Source organism: Bos indicus, chromosome 18, assembly GCF_029378745.1.
Source record: "Bos indicus isolate NIAB-ARS_2022 breed Sahiwal x Tharparkar chromosome 18, NIAB-ARS_B.indTharparkar_mat_pri_1.0, whole genome shotgun sequence".
Taxonomy (NCBI): Eukaryota; Metazoa; Chordata; class Mammalia; order Artiodactyla; family Bovidae; genus Bos; species Bos indicus.
In genome coordinates this window covers 2,032,014-2,051,386 of record NC_091777.1, presented here as the reverse complement: position 1 = coordinate 2,051,386, position 19,373 = coordinate 2,032,014, and the positions used below count along the sequence as shown (strand labels likewise).

Below are 19,373 nucleotides of genomic sequence, written 5' to 3'. Positions count from 1 at the left end.
AGAGGAGGTGGCCTTTGCTCTGTGAGCAGCCACAAACGGTAGGGACGGTCAGCAGCGGCGGGCGGTGGGGTCTGACCTGCACTGAGGGAGTGCTGAAGACTGGAAAGGCTGCAGAGACCGGGCGCTGGGAGAGCATGAAGAACAGGTGCCGATGTCGGGGCAGGCTGGCAAGGGCAACGGGGCCTCCGGAAGCGGGAGCACACGGACAACACCCCGTGACCCCACTGTTTGCTCCACACCAGCTGGAAGGCCCCTCACCCTGAATCCCACCAGAACGTAGCTCAGGGCACCCCAGGTCACTACAGACACAATGGCCCCTTCAAGTTCCAAGGCTCTGCTGTCTGCACCCCTGCACTTGAGGGGAAAATAGTGTCCATAGCCAGGAGAACAAGACAAAAGTGGTTTCTTCTGGAAGGCAAACCCTGAGAACATGGAGAAGGCAATGGCACCCCACTCCAGTACTCTTGGCTGGAAAATCCCATGGATGGAGGAGCCTGGTAGGCTGCAGTCCATGGGGTCGCCAAGAGTCGGACACGACTGAGCGACTTCACTTTGACTTTTCACTTTCGTGCACTGGAGAAGGAAATGGCAACCCACTCTAGTATTCTTGTCTAGAGAATCCCAGGGATGGGGGAGCCTGGTGGGCTGCCGTCTATGGGGTCACACAGAGTCGGACACAACTGAAGTGACTTAGCAGCATCCATCCGCCTGTAGAGCGCTGGGCCGGGCCCTTGGGGTCAGCCCAGGGCCACAGCAGGAAGACCTGTCCCACGAATCAGGCCCACACTCTCTACCTGACACACAGGGGGTCAACACAGGGCCGGCTACCTCTCCAATCTGTAGCTGGGCTACACGTGCAACCTCCCTGCAGCCAGACCCAGCTTCCTACTGGGCCTGCTAGTCTACTCCGTGGACACTTCCTGTCCAGGCCACCCCACAGGCAAGCTCCTGTCTCATTTGACAGCCTAGCCAGGCCTCAAACGCCAGCTCCAATCCACCCCTGCTTCTGCTGACCATCTCAGGAAGGACCACTCCTCCTCTGGATGTTGCATTCTGTGCTCACCACCACATCATCCAACGTCATGAATTCTTTCTCACGTGTTTCATGTTCCCAGCTCCACAAGCCAAAGGCAATGTCAAACACTAAACAAACCCCATTAAAGACAAAATCCTTCCAGCACAGCCTGCAGAGTGACAGCACTTACACAGGATGTGCTGGAAGCAACAATAAGGCTGAGATGAACACCTCTATTCAAGGACTCAACCAAGGACTCAAGCTATGAAGACAGCAAACATTTCTGAGAAGTAGCGGGCGACAGACAAAACCGGTGTCAATGTACCTTCAGCCAATAAAACCACAGACGTGGAGCCAAGTCTGTACATCAGCTCTGAGTCTCCCACTCATCAGGGCAATGCTCATCAGTACAATTCGCTGGCAATGGCAAGAGCTAGGGCAGCAACAAGCAGCGGTGGGGAGGGACGGCACTCAAGAAAGGGGTGCTTGATGAGAGAGGCGTGCTTCTGGACATGCTGAATCTTAGAGCTGAATGGGAGGGTCAACTTGGCAAAATCCAAACCCTTTAGTGGAGGAGGAAACTGAAACCAAAGCAGTTAAGGCAGTGGTTCTCAACTGGGGTGATTCTGCATCCCCAGGGAACATCTGGCGACTTTCTGGAGACATTTTTGGTTGTACTAGTGATGAAAAGCTACTGATGTCTAGGGGTTAAAGATCAGAGATGCTGCTAAAAACCCTATCATGCACAAGACAGGCCACCACAGCCAAGAGTTACCTGTCCAAAAATATCAAAAGCACTGAGGTTAAGAAACCCTGAGTTAAGGAATTTGCCAGCGGTCACAGAATGAGCATCACACAACAGACTATAGTAGGCCCTTACAAAGCTTTCTGCAGTGATGGAATTGTTCGAAAATCTGCGCTGTCCATTATGGCAGCCGACAGCCACATGTGGCTATGTGAGATACAGGCAGAATGACTGGGGAACTATATTAAAAATTTTTATTTTATCTTTAATAATTTAAATGTAAATAGTCACCCATGGCCAGTGGCTACCTTACTGGACAGGGCAGAACGAAACCCTCTATTTCCTGATGCTTAAACTGGCCTTCTTTCTCTTTCACAGCCTGCCTCTTCTGAAATTACCTACCCACCTGACTTTGTCACAAAGATTTGGCTGGAAAAAAAAATACACGTGTAAAATAACAGCATAAAAATCTCAATGTTCCCAGTTAAACGCCTTGCTTTGTAATAAAAATAACTAAGCAAAATGTCAGGTCATGGTTACACATACAGTGGAATGCCATATCCACAGTTTCAGATACCAACGGTCAACAGAAGTTCAGAAAATATCAAATGGAAAATTCAAAAATAAACAATCTATAAGCTTTAAACTATACGCTGTTCTGAGTGCTGAGATGAAATCTCGTGATGTCCCACCAGGACATGACTCACCCCTTCCTCCTGTATATTCATGCTGTATATGATATGCACCCACTTAGTAACTGTCTGAGTTATCAGATTGACTCTCTGGTACGGTAGTGCTTACGTTCAAGTAACCCTTATTTTACTTAATAATAGCCCTAAAGTGCAATAGTAGTGACGCTGACAGGATATTCTCTTACTGTGCCTAATTATAAATCATAAATTAAACTTTATCACACATCTGTAAATATAGCATATATAGAGTTTGGTGCCATCCAAGGGGTTTCAGGCGTCCACTGCGAGTCTGGGGACATATGCCCCACAGACAAGAGAGCGCTACTGCACACGTAATTAAGACTGCAGAAACAACAAATCATTCCTACTTCCACTTTTGGAGAAGGGTGATATGACAGAGAGAAAACAATCAGCCCTCTGAGCCTTGAGATTTTGGACCTGACTTCTTCATTTGATCAACTTATCGTCTTTTCACTTCTCAGAAAGCAGGTAAGAAATGAGGCAGGTCAACATCCATAGTAAATTCTCACGCTTCCCACCTCCTTCCCATTGGAGATCACTCTCAGATTTGCTCGTTTTGGCAGAGACCACACTGAGGACGCATCATGCGCCAGGCACTGGGCTAAGCACCGTACATACACAATATCGCTTCACTCTCACCGCAGCCCCTTTGAGATACCAGGTTAAATAACATGGCCCAGATCACACAGTACTGCCCATCTCCTGCTGTTAAGCACGGCACTGGGGGCCTAAAGCTTGGGGCAGCAACACCGGCTGCAAAAGCCTGAGCAGCTGCCCAGAGGAGCGGGGCCCGCAACAGCCAGGACGGAGCCCCGGCTCCCGGAGGAGCGGACCCCGCAACAGCCAGGACGGAGCCCCGGCCCCACTCCCCGGGCCCGGGGCCGCAGCTCTTACTTCTCGATCTCCAGGGCAGCCACCTTCCGCTTTTCGTAGAGCTTGTCGTTGAGGGCGCGCACGATGTTGGGCGTGAGCGGCGCGAAATCCTTCTCCGGGTTCATGGTAACAGCGCAGGTGCGCCTCCCGAAGACCCGCGGCTCCTCAGCCCGCGGCAGCCGGGGCCGCGCCGGGGCCAGGGGCGTCTGCGGCTCCGCGCTGCCTCCGGCGCCGGCTCATGGGCCACGCCGCCCCAGCCCGAGTCTCGCGGGGCCGCGCGCCGCCTCGGAGCCCCGGCGTGAACCTCGTCTCCGTCCCCCTGCCCCGGGCCAGCCAGCAGCTCACGGGAGCAGTGCCTGCCGGGCGCCAGGGGCGGCGGCCATGTTTCCCGGGTCAGGTGACCTCAGGCAGCTTCCGCCTTCCGCCACTGGGCCCGCCCCTCGCCGGCCACACCCCCGGTGGGTCGGCTACGCCCCCTCAAGGCTGCACTCCCCGCCCCAACTCTGGCCTGCAGCCCCCCACAGTATGGCCCGTGTTTGAAGCCTACTTAGAGCGGCACGTGTACCATGTACTCCGCTGCCTGCACATAATAGGCTTGGCACCTGGTGGGCTTCTGCAGACGTTCCTGAAAACGAAGGGGCTCTTGAATCGCTTGGCATAATTTATTCCACACCTACTGAATCTCCTAGTTCATTCACTTCTTTAGTCATTAGTCAATTTCTTATATGCCAATGTTACAAATTAGAGTAACGCCCTTTTGATTTTCGCTATATCCTAGTCACTTGTCAGATCAGATCAGTCGCTCAGTCGTGTCCGACTCTTTGCGACCCCATGAATCGCAGCACGCCAGGCCTCCCTGTCCATCACCAACTCCCGGAGTTCACTCAGACTCACGTCCATCGAGTCCGTGATGCCATCCAGCCATCTCATTCTCTGTCGTCCCCTTCTCCTCTTGCCCCCAATCCCTCCCAGCATCAGAGTCTTTTCCAATGAGTCAACTCTTCGCATGAGGTGGCCAAAGTACTGGAGTTTCAGCTTCAGCATCATTCCTTCCAAAGAAATCCCAGGGCTGATCTCCTTCAGAATGGACTGGTTGGATCTCCTTGCAGTCCAAAGGACTCTCAAGAGTCTTCTCCAACACCACACTTCAAAAGCATCAATTCTTCAGCACTCAGCCTTGTTCACAGCCCAACTCTCACATCCATATGTGACCACAGGAAAAACCATAGCCTTGACTAGACGAACCTTTGTTGGCAAAGTAATGTCTCTGCTTTTGAATATGCTATCTAGGTTGGTCATAACTTTCCAAGGAGTAAGGGTCTTTTAATTTCATGGCTGCAGTCACCATCTACAGTGATTTTGGAGCCCAGAAAAACAAAGTCTGACACTGTTTCCACTGTTTCCCCATCTATTTCCCATGAAGTGATGGGACCGGATGCCATGATCTTCGTTTTCTGAATGTTGAGCTTCAAGCCAACCTTCTCACTCTCCATTTTCACCCTCATCAAGAGGCTTTTCAGTTCCTCTTCACTTTCTGCCATAAGGGTGGTGTCATCTGCATATCTGAGGTTATTGATATTTCTCCTGGCAATCTTGATTCCAGCTTGTGTTTCTTCCAGTCCAGCGTTTCTCATGATGTACTCTGCATATAAGTTAAATAAACAGGGTGACAATATACAGCCTTGACGAACTCCTTTTCCTATTTGGAACCAGTCTGTTGTTCCATGTCTAGTTCTAACTGTTGCTTCCTGACCTGCATACAAATTTCTCAAGAGGCAGATCAGGTGGTCTGGTATTCCCATCTCTTTCAGAATTTTCCACAGTTTCTTGTGATCCACACAGTCAAAGGCTTTGGCATAGTCAGTAAAGCAGAAATAGATGTTTTTCTGGAACTCTCTTGCTTTTTCCATGATCCAGTGGATGTTGGCAATTTGATCTCTGGTTCCTCTGCCTTTTCTAAAACCAGCTTGCACATCAGGAAGTTCACGGTTCACATATTGCTGAAGACTGGCTTGGAGAATTTTGAGCATTACTTTACTAGCGTGTGAGATGAGTGCAATTGTGTGGTAGTTTGAGCATTCTTTGGTATTGCCTTTCTTTGGGATTGGAATGAAAACTGACCTTTTCCAGGCCTGTGGCCACTGCTGAGTTTTCCAAATTTGCTGGCATATTGAGTGTAGCACTTTCACAGCATCATCTTTCAGGATTTGGAATAGCTCAACTGGAATTCCATCACCTCCACTAGCTTTGTTCGTAGTGATGCTTTCTAAGGCCCACTTGACTTCACATTCCAGGATGTCTGGCTCTAGGTGAGTGATCCCACCATCGTGATTATCTGGGTCGTGAAGTTCTTTTTTGTACAGTTCTTCTGTGTATTCTTGCCATGTCTTCTTAACATCTTCTGCTTCTGTTAGGTCCATATCATTTCTGTCCTTTATCGAGCTCATCTTTGTATGAAATGTTCCTTTGGTATCTCTGATTTTCTTGAAGAGATCCGTAGTCTCTCCCATTCTGTTGTTTTCCTCTATTTCTTTGCATTGATCGCTGAAGAAGGCTTTCTTATCTCTTCTTGCTAGTCTTTGGAACTCTGCATTCAGATGCCTATATCTTTCCTTTTCTCCTTTTCTTTTCGCTTCTCTTCTTTTCACAGCTATTTGTAAGGCCTCCCCAGACAGCCATTTTGTTTTTTTGCATTTCTTTTCCATGGGGATGGTCTTGATCCCTGTCTCCTGTACAATGTCACAAACCTCATTCCATAGTTCACAGGCCCTCTATCTATCAGATCTAGGCCCTTAAATCTATTTCTCACTTCCACTGTATAATCATAAGGGATTTGATTTAGGTCATACTTGAATGGTCTAGTGGTTTTCCCTACTTTCTTCAATTTAAGTCTGAATTTGGCAGTAAGGAGTTCATGATCTGAGCCACAGTCAGCTCCTGGTCTTGTTTTTGCTGACTGTATAGAGCTTCTCCATCTTTGGCTGCAAAGAATATAATCAATCTGATTTTGGTGTTGACCATCTGGTGATGTCCATGTATAGAGTCTTCTCTTGTGTTGTTGGAAGAGGGTGTTTGTTATGACCAGTGCATTTTCTTGGCAAAACTCTATTAGTCTTTGCCCTGCTTCATTCTGTATGCCAAGACCAAATTTGCCTGTTACTCCAGGTGTTTCTTGACTTCCTACTTTTGCATTCCAGTCCCCTATAATGAAAAGGACATCTTTTTTGGGTGTTAGTTCTAAAAGGTCTTGTAGGTCTTCATAGAACCATTCAACTTCAGCTTCTTCAGCGTTACTGGTTGGGGCATAGACTTGGATTACTGTGATATTGAATGGTTTGCCTTGGAAACGAACAGAGATCATTCTGTGGTTTTTGAGATTGCATCCAAGTACTGCATTTTGGACTCTTTTGTTGACCATGATGGCTACTCCATTTCTTCTGAGGGATTCCTGCCCGCAGTAGTAGATATAATGGTCATCTGAGTTAAGTTCACCCATTCTAGCCCATTTCAGTTTGCTGATTCCTAGAATGTCGACATTCACTCTTGCCCTGTCTTGTTTGACCACTTCCAATTTGCCTTGATTCATGGACCTGACATTCCAGGTTCCTATGCAATATTGCTCTTTACAGCATCGGACCTTGCTTCTATCACCAGTCACACCGACAGCTGGGTATTTTTTTTGTTTTGGCTCCATCCCTTCATTCTTTCTGGAGTTATTTCTCCACTGATCTCCAGTAGCATATTGGGCACCTACTGACCTGGGGAGTTTCTCTTTCAGTATCCTATCATTTTGCTTTTTCAAACTGTTCATGGGGTTCTCAAGGCAAGAATACTGAAGTGGTTTGCCATTCCCTTCTCCAGTGGACCACATTCTGTCAGATTTCTCCACCATGACCTGCCCGTCTTGGGTTGCCCCACGGGCATGGCTTAGTTTCACTGAGTTAGACAAGGCTGTGGTCCTAGTGTGATTAGATTGACCAGTTTTCTGTGAGTATGGTTTCAGTCTTACTTGGGTTTCTTTTACCTTGGGCGTGGGGTATCTCTTCATGGCTGCTCCAGCAAAGCGCAGCCATTGCTCCTTACCTTGGACGAGGGGTATCTCCTCACCGCCGCCCTTCCTGACCTTCAACGTGGGATAGCTCCTCTAGGCCGTTCTGCGCCCGCACAGCCACCACTCCTTGGACGTGGGGTTGGTCCTCCTGGCCACCGCCCCTGGCCTTGGGCATGGGGTTGCTCCTCCCGGCCGCCGCCCCTGACCTCGGGCTGAGGGGTGTGGGGTATCTCCTCCTGGCCGCCCCTGACCTCGGACGCGGGGTAACTCCTCTTGTCGCCGCCCCTGACCTCGGACGTTGGGTATCTCCTCTCGGCCGCCCCCCCCCCGACCTCGGACGCGGGGTAGCTCCTCTCGGCCATTCCTGTGCCGTCACTTGTACTAGTATTTAAAAAATATTTTCTCTCGAGTTTTAAAATTCCTACTTAAGCCTTGTTTACGCCCATAATGCTGGGTTTGAATAGTGATATATATATATTTTTAAAACACATAAATAAATTACAATTAAAAACCAAGCAGTCTGTCTATTGTTATCCAAAATGTAGATTCAGCTTTTGGGGGTTGTTGAGCCAAAAGGCACAACCAAGCCAAAGATGGGGAGAAGGAAGCATTTATTGTTTCTGTGACGAGTAACACATGTGATCTCTGCCAGAGCAGTGTCTCTCTCTCTCTCTCAAAAGCAAGTTGGGGAAAGTTTTAACCCAAAGGTACGTGGATTTTCATGAAGGGGTTTGAGCAGTGGAGAATTCAGCACAGAACTCAGGCCATGATCAACAACGTCCAAGCTTTTAGTTGATTAGAGTCATGAGGGTCAACATTATCATTCAGTTCTCCTCCTAGGTGTGGGACTTAGTTCTTCAGAACTCGAAGACTGTTTCAAATTGTTATGTCCGTCCCTTGAGGAGGAACTAGGACTCTGCTTTATAGCTGAACTGTTTTTCTTGAGGCTGAAGAGTGGTCTCCAGTTCCTAAAAGTGGTTCCCTATTGTCAGTTGCCAAGAAAATGGGACTTCAAGTGGCTGCAAGGAAATGAATTTTGTCAACACGCTGAGGGAGTTTGGAAGGGAATCTCTCCCCATTTGACTCTGGAGATGGCTGGTTCATTAGCATGTGTTTTGAGGATGGAATTTTAAGAAAAGCGTTGCCAGGTATCTAAACACCTATAGACCTGGGCTTTCCAGGTGGCTCAGATGGTAAAGAATCTGCCTGCAATGCAGGAGACCTGGGTTCAATCCCTGGGTTGGGAAGATCCCTTGGAGAAGGGCATGGCAACCCACTCTAGTATTCTTGCACTTAAGTATTTTCTGGAAACCCATGTAGATCTATGCTTTCATAAATGCTTCTCTACCTTATGTGTAGAGGAAGAAATTCTTCTTGATAAGCTGGTAATTTCTGCCAAAGTTTTCTTTTAGATTTTGGTAGCAACAATTTAACAATGATTTTTGTGGTTTGTTACAAGATGTGTTTCAAAGCTGTAAGGTTTGCTGTTTGTTTTGTCTAGGAACTACTCATCTATAGAAAGCCTTGTTTCTCTTCCATCATTTCAACAATGTTTACTTTCTTTCATAAATGAAACTTATGTGAGACCATCATCAATTCTGAATGAGGCACACACTGAACCATGTTTAGCATCTGGTTTTAATTATTTTAGATTCAAATGATGCTCTAAGAAGGAAGTCGCTCAGTCGTGTCCGACTCTTTGCGACCCCATGGACTGTAGCCTACCAGGCTCTTCCGTCCACGGGATTTTCCAGGCAATAGTACTGGAGTGGGTTGCCATTTCCTTCTCCAAAGAAAGAAGGAGCCTCAGCTAAATTAGTTTGATTCCTGTAGGTTTGGATTCAAAGCACCTGCCCATCTTATCATCCGTATTCAGATTTACGGGAGATTAAGAACTGAAGTTAGAGAATCTTTGAGACTCTTACAGAAAATTAAAAAATTCAGGTCTTTTTTTGTTAACCGGCCAGATGGAATTTGATAACTCAAATTGCATCCAATATTTAAACACTAACAAAATGTGTACAATATAGAAAAAATTCAGACGTAAGAAATTGAAGGTTTAGAAATAAAAAATTTCATATTTATCTTCTTTTAGTATCTGTTCCTTGGGTGATACAATGGACTCAAGTTTCCGTTAGCCTTTATACAACAAGGGGGTGATGGTAATACACGCTTACATTGGAAAGCAGCTTGTACTTTATAACTGGACAGGAAAATCGTTTGGTGAAGGAGAAGGCCAAAGGAATCGTAGGCTGGTGGCGTGGTACAGGCCCGCGGTTACCCCTGAGGAGACAGTCTCAGCCCCAAACCACCGTGACCACCTAACAAGACCGCTTTTCCCCTGGAGCCACGCCTTCCGGCGGTAAGTCACCGCAGCCCACCAGCCTCCGCGACCTCGTCGCGACCTCGCGGTTTGGTCCCACCCCGCCCATCGCTCCGCCCCCCGCTTCGATTGGCTCGTCTGTCCGTCACTCCGGGAGACGCTCTGGACCGCAAGGCCCTGGAGCCCGTGCTTGAGTCTGTGCAGCTGACCCTGTGTGAGGTGCGGAGTGGAACCGGGCGGCTTGCTGGCGCCGGCAGCCTGGGTGGTGAGTGACCTTGAGGGGAACTGACGAAAAGGGCGGCCGAGGTGCAGGACGCCAAGCAGTCGCCCTGAGATGGGGACTTCAGCCGGGCAGCTTCCCTCGCTGAGGCGGGCGCTCTCAGTTGGCCTCCTCGCGACGTCTAGGTTTTCCCCGCGTCTCAGAGAAGACGCGTGCGCCCCGCTTCTGTCGGCCCCGGTGGGTGACTCCTCCTGAGGTTCCCCTTCCTTTCCTTTCACTAACGGTGCCTCTCAGCTTCCCTCCCTCCTCAGCGTGCTTGACACCCCCCTCACTCCCGACCGATTTCCTAATTGTATCCCGCTCTCCATCACCATCGCTGCCAGAAACTTTCTGTCTACCTTCGACAGGGTGGGAAAGACTCCTCAGAGACCTGAAGCGCGATATAAAGCGCTACAGAAATGTAAGCTCTTGTCCCAGTTGCTGACTCTTGATGAGGATAGATTCATATCGAATACATGACTGTTTTGTTCTTGGTCGTACCCTGTTGACACATACATGTCATATTGGCGTTAGGTATACTGTTCAGACCTTGAAACGGAACAAAGCCAATAGGGCTGTCAAACGTGGAGGCTCGATCCAAAACGTTGGAACAACCATTGATAGAAAAGACTTCTCTTCGTTAACCTTGTGTGTCTTTACTATGATCAGACTATTCTGAAGCAAGCGGGAATGGGGAGGCTGAAGCAGTTACATTAGTGTTAACCAATCCAAACTTGGATTCCTCCCCCGTGCGCAGCAAAGCTCGTCTCCTGACACCAGGTTGTGGTGAAGGAAAATGTAGCATTTGTTGAAGGCGCCAAACAAGCAGTCAGGGTAGCTGATGCTCAAAAGGCTCCGACTCCCTTGTTAGGGAGGGTTGGTGGGTATATGATCAGCACATGGACGTTTTTCTAATTGGTTGGTGGTGAGGTAACTGGGAGTCAGTATCCTTGATCTTCTGGTTCCAACTGCTCTGGGTCAGCATGCAGTTAACTTCATACACCTAGTGTGGGTTTTAGTGTCTGCAGAGTGGCTCAAAAGATATGGTTCAGAATATTATCTATAACCCTTAAAGAGAAACTGAAGGTTTTTGACTTTGTTTTATGACTGAACTATTATAATTTTCTCTTGCTCGATTGTTTTCTTTTATTTCTGTATTTTCTCAACTCTGATTAAATTTTGTTCTGTGGAATTCAGGGAAGTCCTTGGAGGCTAAAGCTTTGCTATAAATAAGAGGCAGTTAGAGGACATGGGCACGGGGGAATCTGTGCTGAGAAGGCCTGATAGGATCCTACTCAGGTAAATTAGTAGCGCAGCTTTAAAATGAGCACTGGATTAAGAATTTAAGAGAAGACACTGAAATGCTTTCTAAAGTTATAGGAAGGTCATTCACATGAGGGTATGGGCACACGTGTATAAGAAGTAAAATGATAAGATTTTGTATCTTGTCTTTTTGAGTTAATATACAAAGTAGGAGGATTCTTGATCAATACTGAGTTAAACAATTTATATGCCTTATTTTTTAGATGTTTTATATTAAAATAACTTTCATTGTGAAAAATAACGTGCCCTGAGTATAATTTATGTTGTATTCTTTTTTCACATTAGAACTTTAGTTCACCTAAAACTTTGTTCTGTGCATGATGCGATAAATGGCTGTTAGTAAAGTTTTGTCATTGTTCTGTTGCTATTTGGAAAACCATGGCCCATGAGCCAAATCTGGCTCACCATCTGTTTGTTGTTTTTAAAAAATTTTATTTATTCATTTGTCTCCTTCAGGTCTTAGTTGCCGTGTGCGGGATCTTTCGTTGTGGCCAGTGGGCTTCTCTAGTTTTGGTACGGGCTGAGTTGCCCCTGAGGCATTTGGGATTTTAATTCCCCAACGAAGGATCAAAGCCGTGTTCCCTGCATTGAAAGGTGGATTCTTAACCACGAGACCACTGGGGAAGTCTTCTCACTATCTGTATTTGTAAATAAAATTCTGTTGGAACACAGGCACATCCATTTTTAAAATTTATTGTCTGTCTTCTCTTGTGCTACAACATCAGAGTTCAGTAGTTGTGACAGAGACTATATGGGCTTCAAGGCTTAATATATTACTGTGTGGCCATTAACAGAAAAAGTTTGCTAACCCCTGAAATAGGACATCCCTTCCTCACTGATTGGATAATGTCGTATTCCCACATAGCTTTGATATATACATGTTTGTTTTTGAGCTTTTCTATTCTGTTTTGTCTAGCTCTGCATATATAATACAGTGTTTTAATTACTTTAGCTTTAAAATAAGACAATATCCCGTGGGTTAATTGCTTCCCTTACTCCCTGTACCAAGTTGTTCTTTACCTTATTTATTCTTGGCCCTTAGATCCTTCATACTAATTTTTGTGATTAGTTTATTAAATCCCATAAGAAATTTTTTTGAGATTTCAATAGGAATTGCTTTGACTATAACATATTAATTTGGAAGAGTTGTCATCTTTGCTATATTCAGTCTTTTCATTCATGAACGGAGTGTATCCTGACTGTTTTCATGTTTTTTAATGTGACCTTAAGATTGTTTCCTTTAGAGAAACATCAGGGAGATGGGCTTCCCTGGTGGCACTAGTGGTAAAGAACTTGCAAGTCAATGCAGGAGTCAGAAGAGATGTGGGTTTGATCCCTGGGTCAGAAAGATCCCCTGGAGAACCCTCCTACACTGTTGTTACAATGTTCACATTAGAACTTTAGTTCACCTAAAACTTCATTCTGTGCATGATGTGATAAATGGCTGTTAGTAAAGTTGGTGGGAATGCAAACTAGTACAGCTACTATGGAGAACAGTGGGGAGATTCCTTAAAAAACTGGAAATAGAACTGCCTTATGACCCAGCAATCCCACTGCTGGGCATACACACTGAGGAAACCAGAATTGAAAGAGACACGTGTACCCCAATGTTCATCACAGCACTGTTTATAATAGCCAGGACATGCAAGCAACCTAGATGTCCATCAGCAGATAAATGGATAAGAAAGCTGTAGTACATATACACAGTGGAATATTATTCAGCCATTAAAAAGAATACATTTGAATCAGTTCTAATGAGGTGGATGAAACTGGAGCCTATTATACAGAGTGAAGTAAGCCAGAAAGAAAAACACCAATACAGTATACTAACGCATATATATGGAATTTAGAAAGATGGTAATGATAACCCTGTAAACGAGACAGCAAAAGAGACACAGATGTATAGAACAGTCTTTTGGACTCTGTGGGAGAGGGAGAGGGTGGGATGATTTGGGAGATTGACATTGAAACATGTATAATATCATATATGAAACGAATTGCCAGTCCAGGTTCGATGCATGATACTGGATGCTTGGGGCTGGTGCACTGGGACGACCCAGAGGGATGGTATGGGGAGGGAGGTGGGAGGGGGGTTCAGGATGGGGAACACGTGTATACCCGTGGCGGATTCATGTTGATGTATGGCAAAACCAATACAATATTGTAAAGTAATTAACCTCCAATTAAATAAATTTATATTAAAAAAAATAAAGAACCAGGAAGAAATTAGTCATAAAGAGAGAGAGAAAAAAGAAAGATCCCCTAGAGGAGGGCATGGCAACCCGCTCCAATATTCTTGCCTGGAGAGTCCCATGGACAGAGGAACCTGGCAAGCTACAGTACATAGGGTTGCAAAGAGTTGGACACAACTGAAGCGACATAACACATACACGTAAGGGAGAATCGTCTTAGTTTTGTTTACTTGTGATTGTCTGGTTTTAGAATTAGGACATTGCTGTCTTTAAATGATCTGAGATGTGTTTGTTCTTCTGTTTCTTGAAAGATTTTGTATAGGATTGTTTTTATTTTTTAATTTTTTTTGAATATTTGATAGAAAACACCAATGCATCCATCCAGGCCTGGCACTTTATTTGTGAGATTTCAATTAAATTTAAAAAATGAGAGTAGGGCTTCACTGGTAGCTAAGTGGTAAAGAATCCACCTGTCAGAGCAGGAGATACAGGTTTGATCCCTGGTCTGGGAAGATCCCATATGCCTCAGAACAGCTAAGCCCATGTGCCACTACTGCTGAGCCTGCGCTCTAGAGACAGGGAACCAAAACTACTGAGTCCACATGCCCTAGAGCCCTTGCTCTGCAACAGGAGAGGTCACTGCAATGAGAAGCCCCCATGCTCTGCAACTAGAGAGAAGTCCACACAGCAGTGAAGATCCATAATAAATAAATAAAATTATTTAAAAAACTTTTAAAAATGAGAGTAAATTCTATTTGTTTCAGTTCTGTTCAGTCACTCAGTCATGTCCGACTCTTTGTGACCCCATGGATTGCAGCACACCAGGCCTCCCTGTCCATCACTAACTTCCAGAGTTTACCCAAACTCATGTCCATTGGGTAGGTGATGCCATCCCACCATCTCATCCTCTGTTGTCCCTTTATCCTCCTGCCTTCAATCTTTCCCAGCATCAGGTCTTTTCAAAAGAGTCAGCTCTTCTAATCAGGTGGCCACAGTATTGGAGTTTCAGCTTCAGCATCAGTCCTTCCAATGAGCACTCAAGACTGATCTCCTTTAGGATGGACTGGTTGGATCTCCTTGCAGTCCAAGGGACTCTCAAGAGTCTTCTCCAACACCACAGTTCAAAAGCATCAATTCTTTGGTGCTCAGCTTTCTTTATAGTCCAACTCTCACATCCATACATGACTACTGGAAAAACCATAGCCTTGACTAGACGGACCTTTGTTGGCAAAGTAATGTCTCTGCTTTTTAATATGCTGTCTAGGTGGGTCATAACTTTGCTTCCAAGCAGTAAGCATCTTTTAATTTCATGGCTGCAGTCATCATCTGCAGTGATTCTGGAGCCCCCCAAAATAAAATCAGCCACTGTTTCCACTGTTTTTCCCCAACTATTTGTCATGAAGTGATGAAACCGGATGTCATGATCTCTGTTTTTTGAATGTTGAGCTTTAAGCCAACTTTTTCACTCTCCTTTTTCACTTTCATCAAGAGGCTCTTTAGTTCTTCTTTACTTTCTGCCATAAGGGTGGTGTCATCTGCATATCTGAGGTTATTGATATTTCTCCCGGCAATCTTGATTCCAGCTTGTACTTCGTCCAGCCTAGCGTTTCTCATGATGTACTCTGCATATAAGTTAAATAAGCAGGGTGACAATATACAGCCTTGATGTACTCCTTTTCCTATTTGGAACCAGTCTGTTGTTTCATGTCCAGTTCTAACTGTTGTTTCCTGACCTGCATACAGATTTCTCAAGAGGCAGGTAAGGTAGTCTGGTATTCCTGTCTCTTGAAGAATTTTCCAGTTTGTTGTGATCCACACAGTCAAAGGCTTTGGTATAGTCAGTAAAGCAGAAATAGATGTTTTTCTGGAACTCTTTTGCTTTTTCAATGATCCAAAGAATGTTGGCAATTTGATCTCTGGTTCCTCTGCCTTTTCTAAAACCAGCTTGAACATCTGGAAGTTCTTAGTTCACGTACTGTTGAAGCCTGGCTTGGAGCATTTTGAGCATTACCTCTCTAGCATGTGAGATGAGTGCAATTGTGTGGTGGTTTGAACATTCTTTGGCATTGCCTTTCTTTGGGATTGGAATGAAAACTGACCTTTTCCAGTCTGGTGGCCACTGTTGAGTTTTCGAAATTTGCTGGCATATTGAGTGCAGCACTTTCACAGCATCATCTTCTAGGATTTGAAATAGCTCAAGTGGAATTCCATCACCTCCACTAGCTTTGTTCGTAGTGATGCTTCCTAAGGCCCGCTTGACTTCATATTCCAGGATGTCTGGCTCTAGGTGAGTGATCACACCATCGTGATTATCTGAGTTGTGAAGATCTTTTTTGTACAGTTCTTCTGTGTATTCTTGCCACCTCTTCTTCATATCTTCTGCTTCTGTTAGGTCCATACCATTTCTGTCCTTTATCGAGCCCATCTTTGCATGAAATGTTCCCTTGGTATCTCTGATTTTCTTGAAGAGGTATCTAGTCTTTCCCATTCTATAGTTTTTCTCTCTTTTTTTCCACTGATCACTGAGGGAGGCTTTCTTATCTCTCCTTGCTATTCTTTGGAACTCTGCATTCAAATGGGTATATCTTTCCTTTTCTCCTTTTCTTTTCACTTCTCTTCTTTTCACAGCTATTTGTAAGGCCTCCTCAGACAGCCATTTTGCTTTTTTGCATTTCTTTTTCTTGGGGATGGTCTTGATCCCTGCCTCCTGTACAATGTCACGAACCTCTGTCCATAGTTCTTCAGGCACTCTGTCTATCAGATCTAGTCTCTTAAATCTATTTCTCACTTCCACTGTATAATCGTAAGGGATTTGATTTGGTCATACCTGGATGGTCTAGTGGTTTTCCCTACTTTCTTCAATTTAAGTCTGAATTTGGCAATAAGGAGTTCATGATCTGAGCCACAGTCAGCTCCTGGTTTTGTTTTTGCTGACTGTGTAGAGCTTCTCCATCTTTGGCTGCAAATAATATAATCAATCTGATTTTGGTGTTGGCCATCTGGTGATGTCCATGTATAGCATCTTCTCTTGTGTTGTTGAAAGAAGGTGTCTGCTATGAACAGTGCCTTCTCTTGGCAAAACTCTATCAGCCTTTGCCCTGCTTTATTCTGTACTTCAGGGCCAAATTTGCCTGTTACTCCAGGTGTTTCTTGACTTCCTACTTTTGCATTCCAGTCCCCTATAATGAAAAGGACATCTTTTTTGAGTTTTAGTTCTAGAAGGTCTTGTAGGTCTTCATAGAACCATTCAACTTCAGCTTCTTCAGTGTTCCTGGTTGGGACATAGACTTGGATTACCGTGATATTGAATGGTTTGCCTTGGAAACGAACAGAGATCATTCTGTCATTTTGGACAGTATGAGCGGTGAGCAGTGGCTGCACAGCGCTGGAGTGGCGAGCGGCTGAGAGGAGATACCCCACGTCTAAGGTAAGGAGCAGCAGCTGCGTTTTGCTGAAGCAGCCTTGAAGAGATATCCCACGTCCAAGCTAAGAGAAACCCCAGTAAGATGGTAGGTGCTGAGAGAGGGCATCAGAGGGCAGACAGACTGAAACCACAGTCACAGAAAACTAACCAATCTGATCACTCAGACCACAGCCTTGTCTAACTCGGTGAAACTAAGCCATGCTGCGTAGGGCCACCCAAGACGGATGGGTCATGGTGGAGAGGTCTGACAGAATGTGGTCCACTGGAGAAGGGAATGGCAAACCACTTCAGTATTTTTGCCCGGAGAACCCCATGAACAGTGTGAAAAGGCAAAAAGATAGGACACAGAAAGATGAACTCCCCAGGTCAGTAGGTGCCCAACATGCTACTGGAGATCAGTGGAGAAATAACTCCAGAAAGAATGAAGGGATGGAGCCAAAGCAAAAAGAATACCCAGCTGTGGGTGTGACTGGTGATAGAAGCAAGGTCCGATGCTGTAAAGAGCAATATTGCATAGGAACCTGGAATGTCAGGTCCATGAATCAAGGCAAATTGGAAGTGGTCAAACAGGATGGCAAGAGTGAACGTCTGTATTCTAGGAATCAGCGAACTAAAATGGACTGGAATGGGTGAATTTAACTCAGATGACCATTATATCTACTACTGTGGTTCTACTCACAGAAGTTAAATAAGTGCCTTCTAGGAGATTTCTAAAACTATCAAATAGTCTCAGAGGGAGGAAAGCAAGGGTGTGGAGTGTGAGGGAAAATCATAAGGAGATCTTTCTTACATGGCAAAGCTCAGTTAAAAGGTAATGATGAGGTCCCATAAGAAACACTACACAGCTGAATTTAATTTATTGAATAGCATACTCTATTCTGCTTTATATTGGATTATAAAGATTTGATCCCTGTTGTCAGGAGGATAGGAATTTATTCTAACTCCACCATCAAGCTTGTCACCTGGAAAGAGAAATTTTTGTAGAGAGGGCTTTATAGAAGTTGAAAGTTCAGAAGGCTGGGTGGGTTAGTCACTAAGTTGTGTCCGACTCTTGTGACCTCATGGACTGTACCCTGCCAGGCTCTTCTGTCCATGGGATTCTCTAGGTAAGCTTACTGGAATGGGTTGCCATTTCCTTCTCCAAAGGATCTTCCCAACCCAGGAATCAAACCCCAGTCTCCTGCGTTGCAGGCAGACTCTTTACCAACTGAGCTATGAGGGAAACCCTAGAGAGGGCTTTATAGGTTTTGTAAGTTCAGAGGGCTAGGGTCATTTAAAAAGCACTATCCACAGAGATAAACAAAGCTAACAGGAGGCCCAAGGGAATTCCAGAAACTCAGACCTAAAGAACATGGATAGGAATTATTAGAACTTTGTACAGCTTCTTAAATTTAGAGAGAGTCTCTGGTGTGGGATGAATTGTGTACCTCCATCTCTTACCCCAAAATATTTTTAAGTCTGAACCTTATTATTTGTGAATGTGATTTTAATTTGGAAATAAGGTTTCTGTAAAGAAAACTGAGTGCCAAAGAATTGATGCTTTTGAACTGTGCTGCTGGAGAAGACTCTTGAGAGTCCCTTGGACTTCAAGGAGATCCAACCAGTCTGTCCATCCAAAATCAGTCCTGAATATTCATTGGCAGGACTGATGCTGAAGCTGAAACTCCAATACTTTGGCCACCTGATGCGAAGAACTGACTCCTTAGAAAATACCCTGATGCTGGGAAAGATTGAAAGCAGGAGGAGAAGGGGATGACAGAGGATGAGATGGTTGGATGGCATCACTGGCCCAATGGACATGAGTTTGAGCAAGCTCTGGGAGCTTGCCTAGGAAGCCTGGTGTGCTGCAGTCCATGGGGTCGCAAAGAGCTGGACACAACTGAGCGACTGAACTGAGCTGAAGGTTTCTGCAGATTTTATCCAAGGTAAGATGGGATCATACTGGATTAGGGTGGATCCTAACCCAGTGTCTGGTGTCTTTATGAGAGAAAGAAGGAGGTTTGAATACAGAGACACTGGGAACACATACACACTGAGGCAAGATTCTGGAAGCAGGGATTGGAATTATGCAGCTGCAACCAAAGAACACAAAGGATTGTGGGCAACCACTAGAAACTAAGAAGAGGGAAAGAGGGAGCCTTCTCTCAACTCTTTAGAGGGAGCAAGGGCCATGTTCTTACCTTGATTTCAGACTTCTAGTGTCCAGAATTAAGAGAGGATAAATTTCTGTTGCTTTAAACCTCCGGGTCTGTATGGTAACTTGTCTCTGCTGTCCTCATACATTCTGCATCTTCATTACTTTCCCTGGGCACTACCTAGTTCCCTACTGCAGTTAGCAGGAAAATGCTATAAAATGAAAATGAAAACTAGGCTCACTTGGTGGGACATGAATTAAAAGAAAAACAGTGGGTAGGCAATGTTTCTTGTTTTTGCACAGTGGAGGAAAAGGTAACCT

General features: G+C 45.4%; 1 protein-coding gene and 2 long non-coding RNA genes across 15 annotated transcripts in view; 2 read left to right on the top strand and 1 right to left on the bottom strand.

The window, feature by feature from the left end:
* VAC14 (VAC14 component of PIKFYVE complex) overlaps positions 1 to 3,747 on the bottom strand; it is a 76,403-nt gene extending 72,656 nt beyond the window's left edge. Inside the window, exon 1 of the mRNA XM_019979588.2 lies at positions 3,368 to 3,747. Within this exon, the coding sequence (XP_019835147.2) occupies positions 3,368 to 3,471 (104 nt within the window). The 5' untranslated portion in view covers positions 3,472 to 3,747. The remainder of the gene's footprint in view (positions 1 to 3,367) is intronic.
* Positions 3,748 to 9,875: 6,128 nt separating this feature from the next.
* LOC139177021 (uncharacterized) overlaps positions 9,876 to 19,373 on the top strand; it is a 269,207-nt gene continuing 259,709 nt past the window's right edge. For 8 of the 13 annotated variants that reach the window (XR_011561393.1, XR_011561394.1, XR_011561386.1 and 5 more), the window contains exon 1: positions 13,398 to 18,843. This is a non-coding gene — a long non-coding RNA (uncharacterized lncRNA). Of the gene's footprint in view, positions 9,986 to 13,397; positions 18,844 to 19,373 lie in introns of those variants that run through there. The other 5 variants (XR_011561392.1, XR_011561384.1, XR_011561395.1 and 2 more) reach the window with 5 other exon arrangements.
* On the top strand, positions 9,996 to 11,977 carry LOC109572904 (uncharacterized). The gene is made up of 2 exons (XR_011561396.1): positions 9,996 to 11,278; positions 11,759 to 11,977. It is a non-coding gene; the product is annotated as an uncharacterized lncRNA (long non-coding RNA).